General features: G+C 33.9%; 1 protein-coding gene across 1 annotated transcript in view; it reads left to right on the top strand.

The window, feature by feature from the left end:
• Positions 1-295: 295 nt before the first annotated feature.
• LOC125504044 (cyclic nucleotide-gated cation channel subunit A-like) overlaps positions 296-19,923 on the top strand; it is a gene marked incomplete at both ends in the record, with an annotated part of 36,797 nt that continues 17,169 nt past the window's right edge. Inside the window, 3 exon segments of the mRNA XM_048665366.1 lie at positions 296-448; positions 499-688; positions 14,731-14,967. Of these exon segments, the coding sequence (XP_048521323.1) occupies positions 321-448; positions 499-688; positions 14,731-14,967 (555 nt within the window).

The following is a 19,923-nucleotide window of genomic DNA, read 5'->3' as shown; positions in this document are numbered from 1 at the left end:
TTTCAACCATCTAAACTTTTGCTTTTCGTTTTACATTTTTTTCTTTCGGCTTCGTAACGCCGCGTCTTGACTGTAGTTATTAAAGCCTCCAAAGCAGAAGGCAAATAAACAAAAAGCCCCATCAGGAAAATTGATCTGGAAAACTGATGGAAAAGCGATTATCCGGGGAAAACACGGCTTTACAAGCACTCAAGACAAGGCGGAAAGTTTTCCTTTTGGAGGATCAGATGTGGATACGTTTAGATGAATGTGCCGAAAGATTTGCGAGCTAATTTTTTTCTCGTTTTTTTTCAAGGAAAGGAGTGCAATGAATTGTGGCAATGTGGAGCTATGTTATGGCTGCTGCAAGGGGTAATGTAAGCAGCAGGGCCGGTTCGGTGTTTACAGTGCAAACGGGCAACAATTGCGGCCCCCCTGGTCCTTGCAGGGACGGACTGAACTTATGCAGGTCATTTAGTTCGCTACAATGAGTTCCAATGGCTGAAAGTCTTTGTGCAGGTTTCAGCCCAGCCATTTCCAGCCCACCAATCATCAGAAGCTGCTACTCAAAAGCTTCTCCAGAACAGACTTTAATACGTCCCTGTCTCGAGATGGTTCCAGAGACGTACTGGCCGAGGTCCGCGTGCAGACGTCTTATGCTGATAGGGGACAGAGCTTATCGGAGACCACCCTGGATAATCCCTCTCAAGTAGGTTGAATTTATTTTAAATTTTGGTGAGTAAGTAGGAGCTGATCTCAGGCACCTCAAGAACCGGTGTCGGGCCTATTGGAGCCTGATCACAGTTCTTCCAGTGCTCCATGTAGGGGTTCTTTCGATTTTGTTAAACAATTGCAATGACCTCTTATTCAGGTTCAATGGAGCTGGGAGGTCCGAAATAATTTTAAAATTCTTCTCCATGTTCGCTTAATGTATTTAAATGAAGTTGGAGCACGTCGCGAATGGCTTAATTGGAATTTTTAGTACGGCGTCGAGTCGCTGCATAACAAAATAATTTTGCAAACTTTGACTTTGTCGGTGCATGCGGGCGTGATGCAAATCGGGATTTGCTATTTTACCAAAAAAATCGCACTTTGCAGGTTCGGTTAATATAATCGTTGCGGTAGTCGAAATGATACTAATCCTGGAAAAAAATGAAAAAATTGCTGCAGATTTAATGCAGTTTTTCATACAATGCAGTGAACAGGTGGAAATGTTCAAAAAGTTGGTCGCCTGGACAATTTTCTAGGCAAGTGCTGGTTAATTAAACCCGCAGCGACTGGAATTAAAACAACGAAAACTTAAGACATTGGAAACATATAAACAGTTAAGTTAGTAAAATGTATGTAAATAGACAACAAAATTATAATCATACATTAAGAAGCAGCACAAGTTGCAGTTGTAATTCAGGTTCTGATCGGGTTCCAAAATAATATTCTAAGTTCTACAGCTAAATATGCAGCAAAAAGTGCAGCTAACTATACTAAGTTTAACCAAACCAAACCAGACTTAAAGAGCATGAAAGTTAAATTATTGGGGGAAAGTAAATAACAAATAAATGTAAAAGTGTGATTGGTAACCTTATAAACATAAAATTATTAAAAATTAACACATGTTTGTTTTAAACGAAAACTTTTACGCAAAACTGATATTTATCGATCCCCTTTGCATACAGGAATGAACGTTTGAAGCTACATAAAAAAAATTGAAATTAAATAAAGTATTCTAATTGGCCAATGGAAATGTAAATGAAAACGAAAAACAAACAGGGAGTACACGGTCGAGGTCTAAATAATTAAAACAACGTGACTTATTAAGGAATAAATGGTTGCTGAGCGCGACGAAATTAATGCTGAAAAGATACTGGACGGGACAATTATAAACAGGGCTTACATTCGAATAAATCGATCTGTTCACATACCGACGAGTGATTTAATATAGTTTTTAAAACAAAATTTTGATGATTTACTTGCTGTGCAAATGAAGAAAGTGCAAATCAATCAATTATAGAATCCGGTCATTCCTGGAAAATCGCACAGTTAAATTTTCCTAAATGATTGCTGGGACTGTGCCGAAGCGAAGCCATTTACAATAGTTTGCCATAGTAGAAGTCAAAAAAGGTTAATTAACGATTTTATCTGTGGTGGCTGGTTATGAAGGAGTTGCAAATAACGGATGATTATTATCCCCAAAAGTTATTTCAATCAAGATAATTGGGTTTCAGAGTTTTAACCAGGACATTAGAATAAAAGTAAAGAAGAATCCTTCAAGCATTCAAAAATTGCTTTTCCAACAATTAAACTTAGTTAAAACTAAAGAATTTATAAATCAGAAAAAATCCTTACCAGCTTTTTGCAAGCTGGCGCGCCATCCTCCATTTTTTGCCCATGAATTCACGTGTCTACACGGCACTTGATGAATATGGGACTAAAATTTCTACATGTAGACATTTGTAGACAGACGTACTTTTTCTTATAGAATCAAACTTCACAGTCAAAAATATTCAGCAATTTATTTGGAATTTTAATGTTGATTGTACTTTTCCAAATCTTTATAAACCTCTTGGTAATAGTTTCTGAGTATAGCCTTGTATCACTTAAAAAACCCGATTTGTACAATAATTAATACATTATATAAAATATAATTAGTTTCAATAAATCTGAGCAATTCTAACAAACAAGTCTGGATCCATGCTTAAGAGACAGCTCAAGTACAAAAGCAAAACTACTGTAGAGAGAAGATAAAAATGTAATCACTACTGATCCGGCACTTTGCCTGAAACAAATGTTTTCCACATAATTGAAAAAAGGATTTGTATTCTCTTGGTTTCAACTTTTGTGAGCATCTTAGTTTTATCTAGTTTAGTTTAAAATTTTATTTCCTTTCAGAATACGGTCTACACACGTTGCTCGTATCAGCTTCTCTGCGTTCTCAAACAATTAGCTTTAAAGTCAAATATTATTAGAAATTGTTTTGTGCATCCCAATAAATTTGTTTGACACGATCAATGAAGAGAACTTGTGCTAGGTATCAATTTGGATAAACTTTCATCTTGGTGGCGCAATTCACATTGTCTAAATGTTCTCGAGTATGGTGGCGCTGCTTGAATAAGCTTAGCTTCGAAATTCTCTCCAGTGAACCTATTTTCGATTAAATTGGAGCTTGCACTTCATTTAACCCAATCACTAGTTAAAAGTATCTTTAATTCTAAGCACACTGTTTTACAACTTAGGTTCATGGTCTGGGTGTAAGGTGATCTTACATGAAGAATCAATGTCTGCAGTTCATTCATAAGTTTTCCGCAATTTGGCAAATAATAATTAGTAAAATCAACCGTCCAGCGTGGTAAAATATGAGTTCGAACAACTGTTTTTAAAGAATTAAAATAGGTTTTGAAAAACATACGAATAATTTTTGTTTAAAATTGGTCATATAATTCATATAGGAAATATGTCGAAAACCTGGGCAAACACATTGATTTAAAAAAATTCTGGAATCAATATTAAAAAACGCTGGTAAAAACGAAATGGAGCTCGATGTACACAATCAAATTTAATTGGTCCGTTTTATTGCCTTATAAAATTGCGCTCAATCAACAAGAATGGCCTTTCCTATTTACAAATTGTAGGCTTTTCTCGAGCAGATCTTATCTGTTATGGCTTTTGTATTGCTCTAAATCTTTTTCATTACATTTTTTTTATGCCTGGTTGCGAGGCCACGGTTAGGGTTTTTTTTATCCTCGATAGCTTCTAATAATTAATTCAACACAAATTAATATCAATTTTACCATAAAATACCGGGCTATCAGAGATGAAACTGAGAACAATTGAGCCATTGGAGGGAATTTTCAAACTTTCATTCTAACTTTTTAATTGATCCGTGTAACTCGTAGACACTTACTTCCCATTGCCAATTTACTTCTCTAGATATTTTAACAAAACCAATCAATCACGGTATTTATTGGACCATTTTAGGAAAGCAAGTATTGGGTTCGTGCTGAAAGAACGTTGTTTTTGCGGCTCAAACAGTCACTTGATAAAGATGAGTTTCACTCGGCTAAAGTGTTTTTCGTGCGTCTTTTAGAGAAATTCCCGCAGTAATTAATTTCAGTCTTTAGTTTATGGGCTAATTGAGAATCGTAGATTTAGTCACGTCATGGACCCTCGAGTAAAAAAGCTGCTATAAGTAAAGTAAACAGCAAACTCGGCGCATAAAACACTTAGAACAAAGTTTAGATGAAAATACTAATAAAAATTAGTTTTTGTTCGTCTCAATGTGGGCAATCAGGTTTGCCTTTTACGATAGCGATTATTTATTTCAGTTAAAAAGTCCATCCTGCTTTTGGCATTAGGGTGTTTGTCCTTAGAAACAATTTATTTCAGGCATCCTGAACTTCTGTCGTCTTCATTGTTTCATGTCTTACTTCTTTAAGGCAACTTTCATGGCCTGCAAATTCTGCTCAGAGATATTTGAAGCTTTTTACCTGCTGTCTTCTCGGTGTTCATGAGCATAGTTAATAATTAGGCTAAAGTGTTAAAAGAATCATTATAACATTGGGAAATTATCTGCAGATTTTGCAATAAGCACATCCATAGCATAGCAAACAGCATGGAGGATTCCCACTTTAAATCCAGCTGTTTTGGGAAGAATTTCTATTATTTTGTACATAGAGTTTGATTTTCTTTAAAAAAATCCCCCAAAATTGTTCATTTATAGATATAAACATAAAATAACTCAATTTGCGAGTGTTTACTGTTGAAAAACATTTTAGTGTGATGCCTAGATCGTATAACGAAGCAACCAGCAGACAACTCGGATTACATGCCAGCATCGGATTCGATTTATTGATAAGTTTTTGTATTTTGTACTTCGATGTCTTTTATTAAAATTGACTTAGGCATCTGCACCCTTTTTTTAGTTTTTTTGGCAAAGTCTACCTATTTTTTATGCCTTTTCACTCGTTAAAACGGTTGTTTAGCCCGGATTACATTGTAGATAAAGGGCGTTGAACTAAAACTGTTTCAACTATGAGAGTATACTCCTGAGAAAATTTAAATAACAGGGGGTTAAAAATTTTAAATTAATATTTTTACTGAGCCGCAAATTTAACACGTATTTAAAATATTTCTTTACCTTTGACTCTGAATATTTTCTTAATCGGCCATCCGATCTGAGAAGTGTTTTTACTGAATGATAGATCCACATTCTTTGACAAAATTTAAGTTAGAAGATAGGCAACAAGAATCAAATAAAGATAATCTACATGGTGTTTAATTAATGTCACATTTTCTTAGTCAAAGTTCAAGTACATCTGCAGACAATATCGGACAGCTCAGACAGAAAAAAGGGACACGGTGTTATAGCATCATGTCTTCTGAGTAATTTGGATCTTTCATCGTCTGTTTGCCTTGAAAATTTCGAAAGATATTATTTATTATAACCGTTATCTCAGATTTTCTGCTCAAAATTCATTTTGTATGTAATTACGTATGTAACTCCGTAAGAAAGCAAAACAAAAAATAACCACCTTAGACGTAAAAATGAGAATAGTTTATCTTAAAGGAAACAAAAACTTGAACAACTTAATTGACAGAACAGAGAGCATAAACAAATGTTGTTTACACAGCTTTTTTTCCAGAAACTTAATTTGCAGATAAAAAAGTTTCACTAAATATCGCACGGAAAATGTGATCGTTCACAAAAATATAACATGGTAAACTTTTCTCTCTGGACTACCCCCATATTGCCCGCAGAAATATTTGAACTTTGACCAAAAATGTTGTTCAAGAATAGAGATATGATTCGATGAAAAAATTATTCAAATCCGACCACCGACTGAGAAAATATTGACAGTCTAAAGTTAGAGAATGCATGTGCATATATTCAAATGGAAGCATTCGCAAAGGCTCTAATCTATCAACCAAAGAACAAATTGCACGAAATCAACCAACCTAAAGAAACTGAAGTCGCCATTTGTTTTATTCGGGGGACTCTAGCTCTACCTGAAACCACACTGATTACATCTGGAAATAAAACAAGGGATCTGAAGAATCTAACCGATTCCCATCGATATTTCATGGCCCACATTCGGAGGGCAACTTTCCAACTTTTAATTGGTAAATGCTGCCTCGTGGGTACATTTTGCGGCTTTTTAAACTCTCCGTTGTCAATTTGGCCCTTTGGAGATTTCATCGATGGAACATCAACAAATGCAATCAATCACGGTTCTTATCGGGCGATTAAAGCAAGCGTACAGATTGATTGAGCTCTTGCTGAAAGAATGCTGTTTTTACGCTGATGAGGATGAAATTCAGTCGGTCAAAGTATTTTTAGCAGAACTTTTAATGAATGCCGTTACAGTTGGCTTCACTAAGTAATTGCTTTTACACTAGGCGGCTTAATGTGCAATTTATTACTCCGTGGCTACAAGTTGAAGGAGAAATATGCATTTGACAAAATTGTTGGAGTTTTAAGAGGCAAGATGCTGCCCATGTGGTAAAAATTGAGCTTTTTGCCTAATTGGATGCTGGCAGTAAATCCAGACCCCGAAATCGTTAACCTCGCTCGATAAATTGCGAAAGTGTTTTTCCTTTAGGCAAACTTGCAGATTTTAATTTAATTTAAGGGCTCTTGTTACCTACCAGCGATTGTGTAGATTAGCGTATGTATTCCGTCAAACCAGCGAATCCAACTTTGCATTTACTTTTTTTTAGATTTATGGATATTACTCAATCCAATATATATAGAAGGAGTCGTAAAATTTCGATACGGGCCCGAAACGGATTTAATATGAGGGTTGCGTCAATCACCCTGAAAAGGGATGGCAAAAAGGATTCATTTCGATACCTAAATTTGCCCGTTCCATTCTCCCTGTTAATTCAAATGCATACAAATGCGACCCAACTAGACAAGAAAGGGATTGGACTTGTTTTTGATTAAAGCTTTCGGTAATTGGGTTGTCTTATTAGTGGAATAATCAAGAATTAACTACCATATTGATGGTCGACAAAGTCGTGATCGAAAGCGTCTGGTTTTGTTCTGTTTGACTTCCTAAAGCAGCTAGAAAATCTATAAGAGTATGCATAAAAAGGGCTGATGAGGGCATTGGTCGCTTTACCCAACTTTTATGCAAACCTAGTTCAAATGGAATTGCTTTCATTGGGTCATCGCGGATTGTTTATTTCGCCAGTGGTTTTTTTGAGCTGTTTACAATGCTAATATGTTTACTTTCCATCACATACCCCGCAAATATCGATACGCAAAGGAAATTTCGCTAATGTATCTACTTTCCCTATTAGCTTTTTCCATTGTATTTTCAAATTGAACATTTGCATTTTATAATTTCAAATAAAATTGGTTTTTTTTGGGAATAATTCGTGCGGTTCCAGCTTCAAATTAATTACTTTTGCAAATTGCATTTAAAGCTGATCCTCATCGACATGTTTACATTTTTCAAAAGTACCGGACAAATTGAGGTTTCAAGTTGCATAATATTAGTCAAAAAATTGTTGCACAACATTTTTTCTATTTCAGTATAAAACTGAACCGTTTTTAATTATAGTTTTATTAGTAGATCGTTTTTAAAATTTGTGCTTTTATATTTTCTGTGGCCWCTTGTTCCTCCTTCCCACTACCCTTTTCTGCCCCRTAAGTTCTGCATAATGTACAAATGACTCCACTATTCGTTCCTTTCTTATCTGGTAKTTTATCCCTTCTGAGGACACTCTTRATTCTTCCCAGATATTTAATATCCACTGTCTGAATTTTACTCTTGAGAGCCTTTYTTAGTTCCCAACTCTMGTTGCCATACAATAMACSRGTACCGGTTTGACAAATGTTTCTTAAATATGTATTTTTTCAAAATCGTTTTSTTATGTGTTTYGCCTTCWRMTTCTTGCCTTTTGTATGTGATTTTTAAGACATCATTTCCTCAGGTCTCCTTCTTCAGCTTTCTTGCTTAAGAGACGAATTATCTATCAATAGGTAGTYAAGAGCTATCACTATATTCATTTTTGTATTGTTTACAAWGCCCTYTCTTCCAAWTTTTTTTATTTATTTAAAATCTTTCGTCTATCGAAGTTCTGCCATGGTAAACTATAGCTGTTGCRCTAATTCTTTCATCAGTTTTTAYTTCATARTTTTAATTTCCGAGTATTTACAATCTCAAGAACTAACATTTTGCACCCGTTTGAGCTTCACTTCGCCTAGGTCTGCTTTGATTATTTCCTCTTCTTGCTTCACCACTTTCTTAGTTATGTCTATATTAATATTAATGTTCCTTGCTCTAGACGATTATTTGCATATCGCTGGGACATGTTTAAGATCTGATGATCGTTCAATCCGCCTCAACTCGCCAACCATTTTCATGTTTGGCACACTTTTGCCTTGCTCTCCCCCAGTATATCATTAACTCGTTAATGAATAACACAGGGCTTAAACGTACTCTCATTTTAACCTTTTCTCTTCTTAACGTCCTCGTACTGTTTACTTTCTTTTCTCATATCATCTCAAGTTCTTTTTAATTTTATGCTTTCTATGATTTTTCTTATCTTCATACTCACTCCCCTCTGTTTCAAACGTTTCCAAATCAAATTTTTTCTCCCACTACGGAGGCCAAACTTTTTGAATATTAGCAATTTTCTTCTGTGGTATCGCTTTGAAGACGAGTTGTACTGTTTCTATTCTTTCCTTTACTCTTCTCTTTAGAACTTTATCGTATTTGTTCATTTCTTCACTGAGCAAAATTATCGCCGTATGTTTTTCTTTTGTAAAATAGTTTTAATATAGCTAGTTTCCAGTTTCATTTCACACTTTCTTATTTAGTTAGGTGATAATATTTCAACCTCTTTCACTGAAGCTCACAGCCCTTATGTTATTGTAGCTTGCTGCTTTCCCTTCTTTCCAACTATATCATTTTATTAAATTGTGTCCATATTCACCCTTTTGTTGCATTTTTCTCTACTGTCATTTGTTGAATTTCAATTGTTTCAATATTCTGTAATCATTTCTTTATTTTGCTTGCATTATTTTGAACATCTATTTTACTGTTTGTCTCCCTTCTTCCATTTTGTTGTTGAATTATTCTCATGCTTCCTGTTTTGCTGCGTTCACTATGTTATGAGTTGTAAACCCTTTTCTTTTCCCATAAATTTTGTCTAGTTTTTTTAAATTTCCACTTCCATATTTGCTTCTTTACTTTCAGAAGCGTTTGCATGCGACAAATTTAACTTACTTGCCTTATTTCCGACGCGCTTTTGCCTTCTTCTTAAAACCTCATAGGTATCTCTCAAATTATATAAATTGATTTGTTTGCCGTGTTACTTTTTGTACTTATTTTAATTTTGTGAGCTTTCTCCTTTTATTTCTGTTAGCATTTTTATTATCCACTCAACAAAAAATGTTTTTTTTACATTTCTGCTGTCGGCCAAAAGAAGTCAATGTTTGTTCGTCGGAAGTACAACCCATTCTTTGTCAATTTTCTAGTTAGTACTTACTTCCATCTATGTCTCTTAATATTACCATCTTTGAGACCATAAGCTACAATTATAGTGGTACTTTCTCTTGAGCTAAATTCTGTTTTAAGTATTCTCTCTGTGATACCGATTAAGCCTATTTTATAGAAGGTCTGGGCTTTTTATTTGTGATCCACCCAATCTGTTCTTTATCCCTCATGTTATACACCAACAGGTATCGGCTTCCACTTCCATTTCTCCTTGTTCCCTATTGAAAATTTCTGGAATTCTTAGTAAATTGTAATTCTCCTTTTCCTTTTTCCAGACTTTTATGTCAATTCCTGTCCTCTACCTATTATCCACTCATGTGTGCTCTCCACCTGTACTAATGATTCTATTTCAGTTCGTTTTTCAGATTTTCAAGTTTTCTCAACTTATCAGCTTCCCAAGATCTTTCATTCATCTGTATTTTCTTTTCCTTCTCTCTGTTTTTGATTTCTAACTGTTCTACTACCGGTTTTTCGACTCGCATACTTTTCCAACTAGAATTAGTTTGTTGTACTTGATAAAACATATTAAAAATTAAGCTTTCTTTTCCTGAAAATAATTTAGGTCTGCATTTTATTTTTCAAGTTAACTTTTTCTGAGTAAACGATTATGCTGGGTGTCCCAAGAAGTGTTGCTTTAATATCCACAATATTACTTACATGTTAAGTTTGGTGATTGAATTTTAATTTACAAAGTTTCTAATTTCGTAAGGAATATTCTATCCTGCAACAGTGTTGACATTTTGGCATTGGATGGCAAACTGCACATTTATTTAATCTGTAGTTTATAGAACATTTTCATATTTTTATATTTATATTTCTTTAATTATAGATCATCAACAAAAGTCAAAGAATGTTTGTGTTTTTTTGTAATGTTCCTTTTGCAAGTGTATAGATGCTATTTTATAAATATTTATTCTTTGAATGGTCAGTTTGCTTTACGATATAAAACATTTTTAGCTTAAAAACTTTTAAGGACAAAAAATACCAGATACGAATTAGCTTTAAAATCCTTAGGTTTAAAATCAAACCAATAGATTTTTAAGTCCCATGTAGACAGTCGTAAAAAAGACAAAACTTTTATGAAGCCTTAGCACTTTGTAGTTCAATAATTTTTTCTTTTCACTCTTTTTGACTCATTTTTCCCGACATTTTGATTGGACAACCCTCTAAGTCTTCACTGAGTTTCCTTTCTCGTTTTATCCTCCTCATCACAACAGCTTTATGTTCTCAAAACTCCGTTTCATTTGCAGTTTTATCGGCAAATTATTGGCACAAAATCCATCTGAATGTGACTTTCATGTTTAATTAGCAACATTAGCAATCAATTCGACGCGTCTATAAACCAGCATTCAAACCGTATCAGATATTCAAATAAGAGAAACAAGCATGCATATGCAATTCTATAGAGAAACGAATTTGGACCAGACAAGTTAAATCCTTCAAGGATTTGGATTCAAGACGGCATTTCTTGCGGTTTCCGATATGTGCAAGCGGATGCCTGGATTTATTGTTTATTAAAGCCCATCTGGCTATGGAAATTCGAAGAAATGGTGCAGAATACCAATTGCCCTCATTTACAAATGTACAAACTGAATTTTCTGCGGTTTAATGATGAATTAAATGGGAATTTGGTTATTACAGTCAGTTACCTATCAGAGAACAACTCACTTTTTTGAAAGGTTGCTCCGATCTGCTGAAAATCGGGTTTTATTGCACGTTAAATCGGTATAAACTGCTTGATAGCATTCAGTCCTTTTCATTTGGATCGCGTAAAATCTGGCAAAATCTGCCGATTTCCATTTCATCCATATTTATAGGGCCGAGGTTTAATGGCGAAATATTGCTTAAAAAATCCCTCTTGGCAATTTGAAATTTATCAAAGAAATTGCTTTTATCCCAATTATGTTGATTAGTCATCCAGGTTAATAAATTTGTTGACATTTTTCACAGCCAAATATTTAAAATATTGACCAACCCCTAATGGATACTCGGCCATTCACCCAAAAATTCAATATGTCCCAGATGTAAAAAACGATGCTATGAAAAATTATGGTGAATTTATACAGCCAGATTAAGCTGAAGCTTTTAGGATGAAAAATGGGTTTCGCGTATGAGAAATTGCATCGCTCTTTAAAGTTGAGAGAGCGTGAGCCATTTTAAAACGGGGTTTCGTTGGACAACATTTCACCAGATGCGGAGTTTCTAATTTCGACCTCTTTACGACAATATCTATATAGAGCGGAAGGCTTTTCTAGTTTAAAGCCCCCTTAATGCTTGTAACGATGGAAAAGTATTGAAAATGTTACCGTAATAAATCGAGTATTTATGATGGTTTTTGAGCTGGATGCATGAGAATCTTTTCAACTTTTTAGCCTTTTAGTCTCTGGGTTATTGATAGTAGCAATAGTAGATATATTATAAAGGGATTTAGATTATTATTATTGTCTACTATTATAGACTTTAGGAAATCGGAAAACATTCTCTGACTGAAAAAAATGACTCCAAAAATGGCAAAACTTACAGAATATATTATTTTTTTATCCTAAAAGATTCTATTTTAAAACCTGGAAGACACTATATAAAATTTAGTTTGAAAAATGTGCGCGTTTAGAAATAGTAATTGACATTGAATTGTGATCGAACGTGCTCCCAGCACAGAATTTTAAATGAGTTTGTTCCATTCAACGTGTTTGCACTGAATAGTATAGAAACAATAGTAAAGCGTACAGTTTTTAATCAGTGATTTTAGCATTAAACAGTTGCTTTTGCAACCAAGAAAAATGTGTAAAGAACGCAATCAAGAGCTTAACCAGCAGTGAAAACGAGCTAAAAACAATTAAAAAATATCCGCACATAATTTTACATGTATTATTTCTTGTATCGCAAAAGGTTTCTGCTTTTGTATTGAAATAAAAATTAGAACTTCCTTGATTTTGACTTATCGGTGTGTTCTTGAAGAATGCACAAGTTCAATGGTTAACAATTTTAGATGATTTTCTACTAACCAATTCTTTAAAAACATTTTTTTGGACTTTTAAATCGTCGCGATTAGGCTTTTTCTTGGCGTCTGGCAAGCACAACTGGTTTGCAACTTCAGAGGGGTTTGGCTTAATACCTCATATTTTCGCATTTAAGGCTAAGTTAAGAACAGCATTAAGTATATTTAAAGTTGAATCTCAGCTTGATCTCTACAGTACAGACAAAGGTATTTTTTTTTCATTATGAAATACTAACTCTTTTGACCTTTTGGACAGTCGAAGCACACAAGTTCTCGTATTCTTATGGGGCTCAGAAATACTATCTAAACAATCAAACTGAATTAAGTCCATTTTGTCCACAAACATTGGAAAAATGCATTTTGATAAAAGTATCGTTCATTTCATTAGAAAGATCGTTTTTTGGATTAAAATGGAAGAGTTAGAATGCCTTAGAAATCTAGAAGGGGAGCATAGAGCAATAGAAATCTGCTCAGATCTGCTGGATTACAAAAAACCAATTATGTCGTGAATAAAGACAATATTTTGCTTTCCTCTGAATGTTGGTTGCAAGGCGCAAAATAAAAATAGTGTTTAAATGTGATTAGATATATCGACTTAAATTAAAGAGCTTTTACAGTCTGCTAACAGAAAATCAAACAATCGAACAAACATTTTGGTCCTTCGAGCCGGATATCAAACATTTTCGTCCTTCGAGCAGATATCGTTATGATCATACATATTTGCTCTTGAAATGATTAAGAAATACAAGTTATCTTTCCAGTGCGCGGCTACTCTTATCTTCCAGCAGAATTTTTTCGAGTGTAGAAAGATCTTAAGGCGACAGCCGACGCGGTCATAAAATCACAATTATTTGGAACTTGGAGTAAGAGAACTGATGAGATGATTGTTGAATATTAAAAAGCTTTAATATTTAATTATTAATTAAAACATTTGAGTCAAAGAATATTCATCAAAAGTAAAAAAGTCCTTAAAGGTTCTGGTGAAATCTGCATGGACGATGTAGTAAAAAAATCCTCAAACTTTGCTAAAACGCTAAAAAGCGGATGATCAAATTGAATTTCCTGAAGCACGACTTGAACGTGAAATAAAACAGAAAAAGCTTGAGACTCGAAAACTTCTTGTTGAAATGTATAGCAAAAATATTGGAAAAAATGTGGCAAGCCGTAATGACGCAGTTGGAGAACATGAAAATGACTAAGAGGCATGCGAATGCTCTGAAAATAATGAAAATGATCTGACTTTAAAAAAGATTTAAACCATTTACTACTATTATTATCATACCTACCAATTTTTCAAATAGTTTTGATGACTTGGCTTTATTAATTGCAAATTTTGTTTTGGCACTTTGCGAATATTTTAGAACATTTGTTCGTTTTAATTTAGTAAAATTTGCAGTGGAAATTTTTCAGTTAAAAGGGTTTTTTGCATGGGTTTTATTGGTTCCCAATAAATATCTCGAAACGGTTCTTCATAGCGAATTTTTTATGTACAAAAGTTGGAGTATGTACAAACAAAAATGTTTTTATGTACAAACTGAGTTTCTTTTTTTAAAAAGGGGCGCTTTCTACATGAAAGAGCAAGTCCAAATATAGATAGTACATAAAAAATTACTTAGATAAAACAAATATTTAAAGCTTTGTTGGCCTATATGGACGTTTTATATTAAAAACACCCCAGGCATCGCCCTGTAAAATTGGGCACTCGTTAAAAAACCCTCGGTATTTACATTACTTTTAAATCTATTTCTTATTTGCTCATTGTTTTTTGCTACTGTTTTTCTCAGTTTGTTAAAAAACTCTCCTTAATTCCGCCTCAAGCAACATTGCCGACGACAAAATCATATAAAAGAATGCGATTAAATATCCGCTTGGTAAACCCTGTATAATAGCATTCAATTTTATATTTATGGCTTCCTTAATGTGTTGTATGACCCTTTTCGGTGACGGTTAATTAGCGTCTTACTAATAGCTTTTTGTTCAAATTGGGAAGCTTGATGGGTTTTCAGTATCCTTTAGTTCCGATGCGCGGAAAGTGCCTCCATGAGGTCGAAAAATAACTTGTGCTAATCACTAACCGAAGAGTTAGGAAAATAAAAAAAATGAAACGTTCCGATAATCGCAAGCGTTAAATGTGTCTTTGATCTTGTCGGATAATGGTTCACATGAAAATCAGAATCACTGAAGATACCACGCAAACGGTATAGCAAAGAACTGCAAACCCAAATTTAGTTTACTGAAGTGTTATTTTTCCAGGATAATTCGCATCAACATCGAATCCTATCGGCTGTAAGAGGGCGGCTGAGGCAAGTAGCCGCCTCCCTGCAGGCTGCGGTCAGGTTCCGGAGGTTTTCCCGCAGAGGAACCACCGCCCCCGATTGGTTCGTCGACAAAAGTCATCAGGAGGATAATGCTGATGTTGGCGAAGAGCCTCAGCATGGCTGCTGGGGATATCGGGTAGTTTTTGATCCCGCTTTACCCATTTATTACAAAGTAAGTAGTTTTGCTGTCGAACTAGAAGATTGTAACATGTTACGATATAGACAACGGATCAAGTGCAACAAGTGTTATCTTTGAATGTTTTTGCTGTGGATACGTTCTTTTGCTGTCGAAGACTGAAAAGTGAAACAGAGTGTACAGAACTGGGTTTGGACTGGGAAGGAAAATTAATATTCAAGTCAAGACTTGTTTAAAAACGGCCAAACTCTACTTGTTGGCTTCGTTGTTGACATTAGGATTAGTTATTTCTGGGTTATTTGGCTCGAAATTTTGAAGCTGATGAGTTTTTCGGACGTTTAGTTTAGTTCGAGGGGGAAAAAATGTCCTCCTGACGTTTCGCAGGTACGAGTGGCTTGCAGCCTCAAGGGTGTTTCGTTGAAAAGCTCACACTTGACTAAACCTTCGTTTGTAAATAGCGCGATCCTCAAATTCCTCAAGAAGTTTCTTTTTCGATCGTACTAATAGTATTCCTTTACACATATCTCAGGTTATGATTTTTACTGTTGCGAATGCTAAATTTATGAATATTGGTGGACATGTGGACTTCTTGCTCCAAAAGTATTAGCTTTTTGAATCTAAATCTAGCCTTTAAAGCTCCTGCCTTATATTCATTATATATTTGTTTTTTTATACTTATCACGCACTTTCTAAACTATTTTTATTCAAATTCAAAACTAAAATTTTATTTTTTCCAGCCACTTTTCGAATATTTTAGTAGACTTGTTTATTTCAATGCAAGAAGATTTTCGATGAGCATTTTTCAGTTAAAAAGGACTGATGCATGTTTTTGATTCATTATCTTAAATCATTTACTACTATTTTTATCATACCAACGAAATTTTCGTAACTAGTTTTTATAATTAAGTGTATATTTTTCTTGAGAACCACTTTTCAAATATTTAAATATAATTTTATTTTAGTGCACTAAGGACTGCAGGGGACATTTTTCAGTTACTTAAAAGATTTTTATGCGCGGTTTTTAAAAACTGATATTTTTTCCTCTGTTGGTGCCCAATAAAATTTTCATACGAATTAGGGGCCAGAAAAAAAATAAGAAAAAGAATTAATTTATTTTCCTTTATGATGCCATTTGACTGTTTTGTCAGTATTTTCTTTAACAATGCTAAGCTTAGGAAACTTCGTTTTTACCTATTATTATATATTTATATTTTTCTTTTGTGGTTTAACTGCACTTCGAAGGGAATTCCTCTAATTTCAGTTTATAATGCTTACATTTTGTAAGTACTCTTTTTATTATACATTTTTGTTTTTCAATATTGCTATTTTTATTCTTTTGCTTTTATTCCATTCAAGTAGTAGTAATACACGTAACTAAACACGTAATTAAATTTAATCAAATCATATTTATGCTTCTAAACACAAACAATAATTTTCATTTTGTCGATTACACTGGTTCATTTATTTGAAACTTTTATGCTCCACACAGTATATGAAGATTGCTCATATAATTATAGAAATAAAAGCAGACTTAAAAAAAGTTGTTAAGCAAAGTGGAAGCGAGCTTTACTGTTCCATTTTTTTTTTGGGTTGAAAGATTTTTAAGTTACGCCTCTGAAGGAGCAAGGAGTGGTATTGAAAAAGCCTGACAAAAATCATTTTATGGCAAAGTTGATAATTATTTAATTTCATTTTATGTCTTCATTGAAGACTTATTCTTCCCTTTTTCTTTTACTTTAACGTTTGTCTAGTTTACGACGGAGGGTTTATTTTGCTTTTCCAGTTTCGTGCTTTTGTTCCTTGGATCTTTAAATTCCAATTTCTCTTCATATGGAGTGATTGTTGATCCGCTAGATCTACTCCCTTGTATCTATATTTTGCTTTGGGTTTTAGGGTGTAGTTTTGGACGTATTTGTACCATTTTGTGCGTATCAGAACTGGGTGATTGCAAAATATGGATAAATATTTTTGAATTAAACTGTTTGATAAAGAAGAGTTTGTCGTCTGCACCACAAATGTTGCAAGTATAAACTCTGGCGCTATAAGCGCTAGATTGAAAAAGACAATAGTGCTTTTTCAATCTAGATATAAGAGCAATACGCACAGGCAAAGTAGTTCAACATTTTGTTGAAATAGTTGCACATTTTATCCAAACAACTGGTAATTTTGGTTCGTTTTTGTTATCAATGAAGTACGGAAAATGCCCTCTTTTGCACCGTCTAGAGTAGGTTTTCTGACGCTATAAATTTTGATGGACCCAAGCTTATATGTTTACCTACCAGATAGGAATCTTCTCTGTCGAGGTAGCATCCATCTAAGCACTTCTTAGTTCTACTCCTTCATTGCTCATTACTCTTGTATATGCTGAGCAGTAGCATATTATATATAGAGTTGTTTCATATCTAATCCATCGCTCATTAAAAGTTCTTGCAGTTTCTGATTGCGTACTGATTGTAGATGCGATATCGTCAAATAGTCCCGGTACCTCCTCCCAGTCCTTCCTATGTTCTTCCGAGATGATAAAGTTATTGGCTGCTTAGCAATCTCATTATCTTTGGTCCTGCTTGTTCCAGTCGCCCCAGGAAGTTTTGCTCAATTTGAGTTTCTGGACAAGGATTTTAGTTCTCCAACAAGTGTAGGAGTATTCATTGTGTACTATTTTCAAGTCTTTATTGTGGCTTTAATTATGCCCGGTCTAAAATGAACTTCATTCTTCGTCCAACAGAACAACAAAGTTGATAATTATTATTGATTAATTGATTAACTTTAATATGTTCAAATACTGACTGAAGAAAGGCAAGGAAGAACGCCTTTCTGAATGAATTGGTGTTTAAATACCACCATAAAAACTATACGGTTCACCATAAAAATGTTGACTAATGTAGCAATTGTCTTTTGTAATATTTTCCAGATTGATTCTTATATCTAATGGTTTATCAATATTTGTGGATTATTGGGATAAATACTGGACAAGTAGAAAATTGTATCTGAGTCACTGCAATTAACCCAAGCGCTTTTAAACATCGACGTAAATGATATGCACAAGTTATTCCCAACAATGGTAAATCTGTATAATTTCGTCAAAATTTGCATTTTAAAATTTTTATTTTCCCCTGCGACTGTTCCCATTAATACCTTGGCACGTCTCTTTCGTTAAATTTAAGTTAGTTATTGTTCTTGTCTTCCAATTTAATCTCCGAATAAATTTGTCCAGTGGGTCGGTTATAATTATGGTAGCTATTTGTATAAATACTTTTATTTTCTAATTCGTTCTTTGTATACATTATTCGAATTTATTCAGTGTGTCGCTCTCCAACATCAACGCATCAATACTGAGAAGGCTCGTATGCAAATAGTTACACATAAACCAACCAGATGATTATCTATATACACGCAGGTTCCAAGTAGTAATATATGCAACGTTTCATTTATTGGACATCATCAATATTTGACAATTTTTTCTGCTTCTGGACTGTTCCAAATATTCTAGAATCTTCGCAAAATGTAGAACTTACATTATCCTTGCCAAGTGTTGCTTTAACGCAGGATTATGTGAAATTAAAAATTATATGAAAGCTCCTCCAAACTTTCAGCCTTTTCATATATACATTCATTAAATCCAATTGCTTTAGTCGCATTTCACTCAATAATGTGTTTTTTAGGGCAACATAAACCAGAACGACGGGAAATAATGCGGGCCCTAAAAACTGATGGTCTTAGATATTATAGGCACTTTAAAGGGCCTTTCCCAATTAATTTTTGAGCCATTAATCCGACTCGTGTTCAGTTAAAAAGGCCGAATTTAACTGAGTTTTTTAATTCAACAATTTTTAATGCTGGCATTTTGGAATTTTCGTGTGCTTATTGTTGTAGTCCTGCAATTTAACCAGTAAAGCTACATTTTTGGGGTCAGAACGTGATACATTGTTGGTTTTATGGGACGTTGATGTATATGCTGGTGTTTGAAAGAAACATTGTCGAAAACCTTTGTGAGATTCAATAAAACGATTGAAATTTTGCAAGGTGGATATTATTAATTAAAACGCATATTGTGTCAATATTTAAATAGACTCATAAGCATATTATCTATAGTTCTCTGCTGAATTACTGTTTGGAGATTTGATGTGCATTATAAGACATTAGGGTTTACATGATTTCTTCCTTGTTTTAACTATTAAAGGATTGAATAATCTGATACTGTTTTGTATCAACATTGCTTATTAAAATCGTACAATCCAAGTTTCATTGCCATTTTGAAGTTGCATGTTTTTCACGGCACTTGACCAAAGAGTCAATAAAAATTTTTTTGTCACAGTTTTAGTCAATTACCAGTTTTTTTTAATTCTACTTCATTATTAGTATTGTGCTATTCTCTTGCATGTATTTGATTATTTGATAATATTTCGCATTTGAAACATTCACGGGAAACGTTTTCTGGTTTTTTGCAGTTTTGTTTGCCTTGCGCTTGATTTGGGTGTGTATCTATCAGATTTTACTTCTTCTGTTTTAGTATTGCGCTATTCTCTTACGTTTATTTGTTTTTGCATCAATTTTTTTAAATAATTTTTGCATCTGAAACATTTACGGAAATCGTTTTCTAGTTTTTTGTGCTTTTTTGCCTTGTGCTTGATTTGGCTCTGCATCCATCAGATTCGCTTCTTTTATAAAGCGATGTTGAAATAGTGTTTGATTCTCTTGTATTCATTTTTTATATCCTTTTTATGTTTCTTCTGCATTCGTGTATTGACTAAAAGCTACTTTTGGATTTTGGTCGGTTTATTTGTCGTTTGCGTGGCTGATTATCTTTAAGTTTTCACTTTTCTTATAAACTAATGTAGTCATCTTAAACTATTTTGTGATTCTCTTGCATTTACTTCCTTTATATGCTTCTTGTACTTTTTCGCATTTCAACCTTTCACGAGAAGCGGTTTTTGTCTTTTTATTGTTTTATTCGATTTTTTTATCAGTTTTGACAATTTTTTAATATAAGGT

The sequence above is a fragment of the Dendroctonus ponderosae genome, unplaced genomic scaffold, assembly GCF_020466585.1.
Source record: "Dendroctonus ponderosae isolate FM_Combo_2020 unplaced genomic scaffold, Dpon_F_20191213v2 Dpon_F_20191213_33, whole genome shotgun sequence".
NCBI classification, from domain to species: Eukaryota; Metazoa; Arthropoda; class Insecta; order Coleoptera; family Curculionidae; genus Dendroctonus; species Dendroctonus ponderosae.
This window is presented reverse-complemented; position numbering and strand designations above follow the sequence as displayed.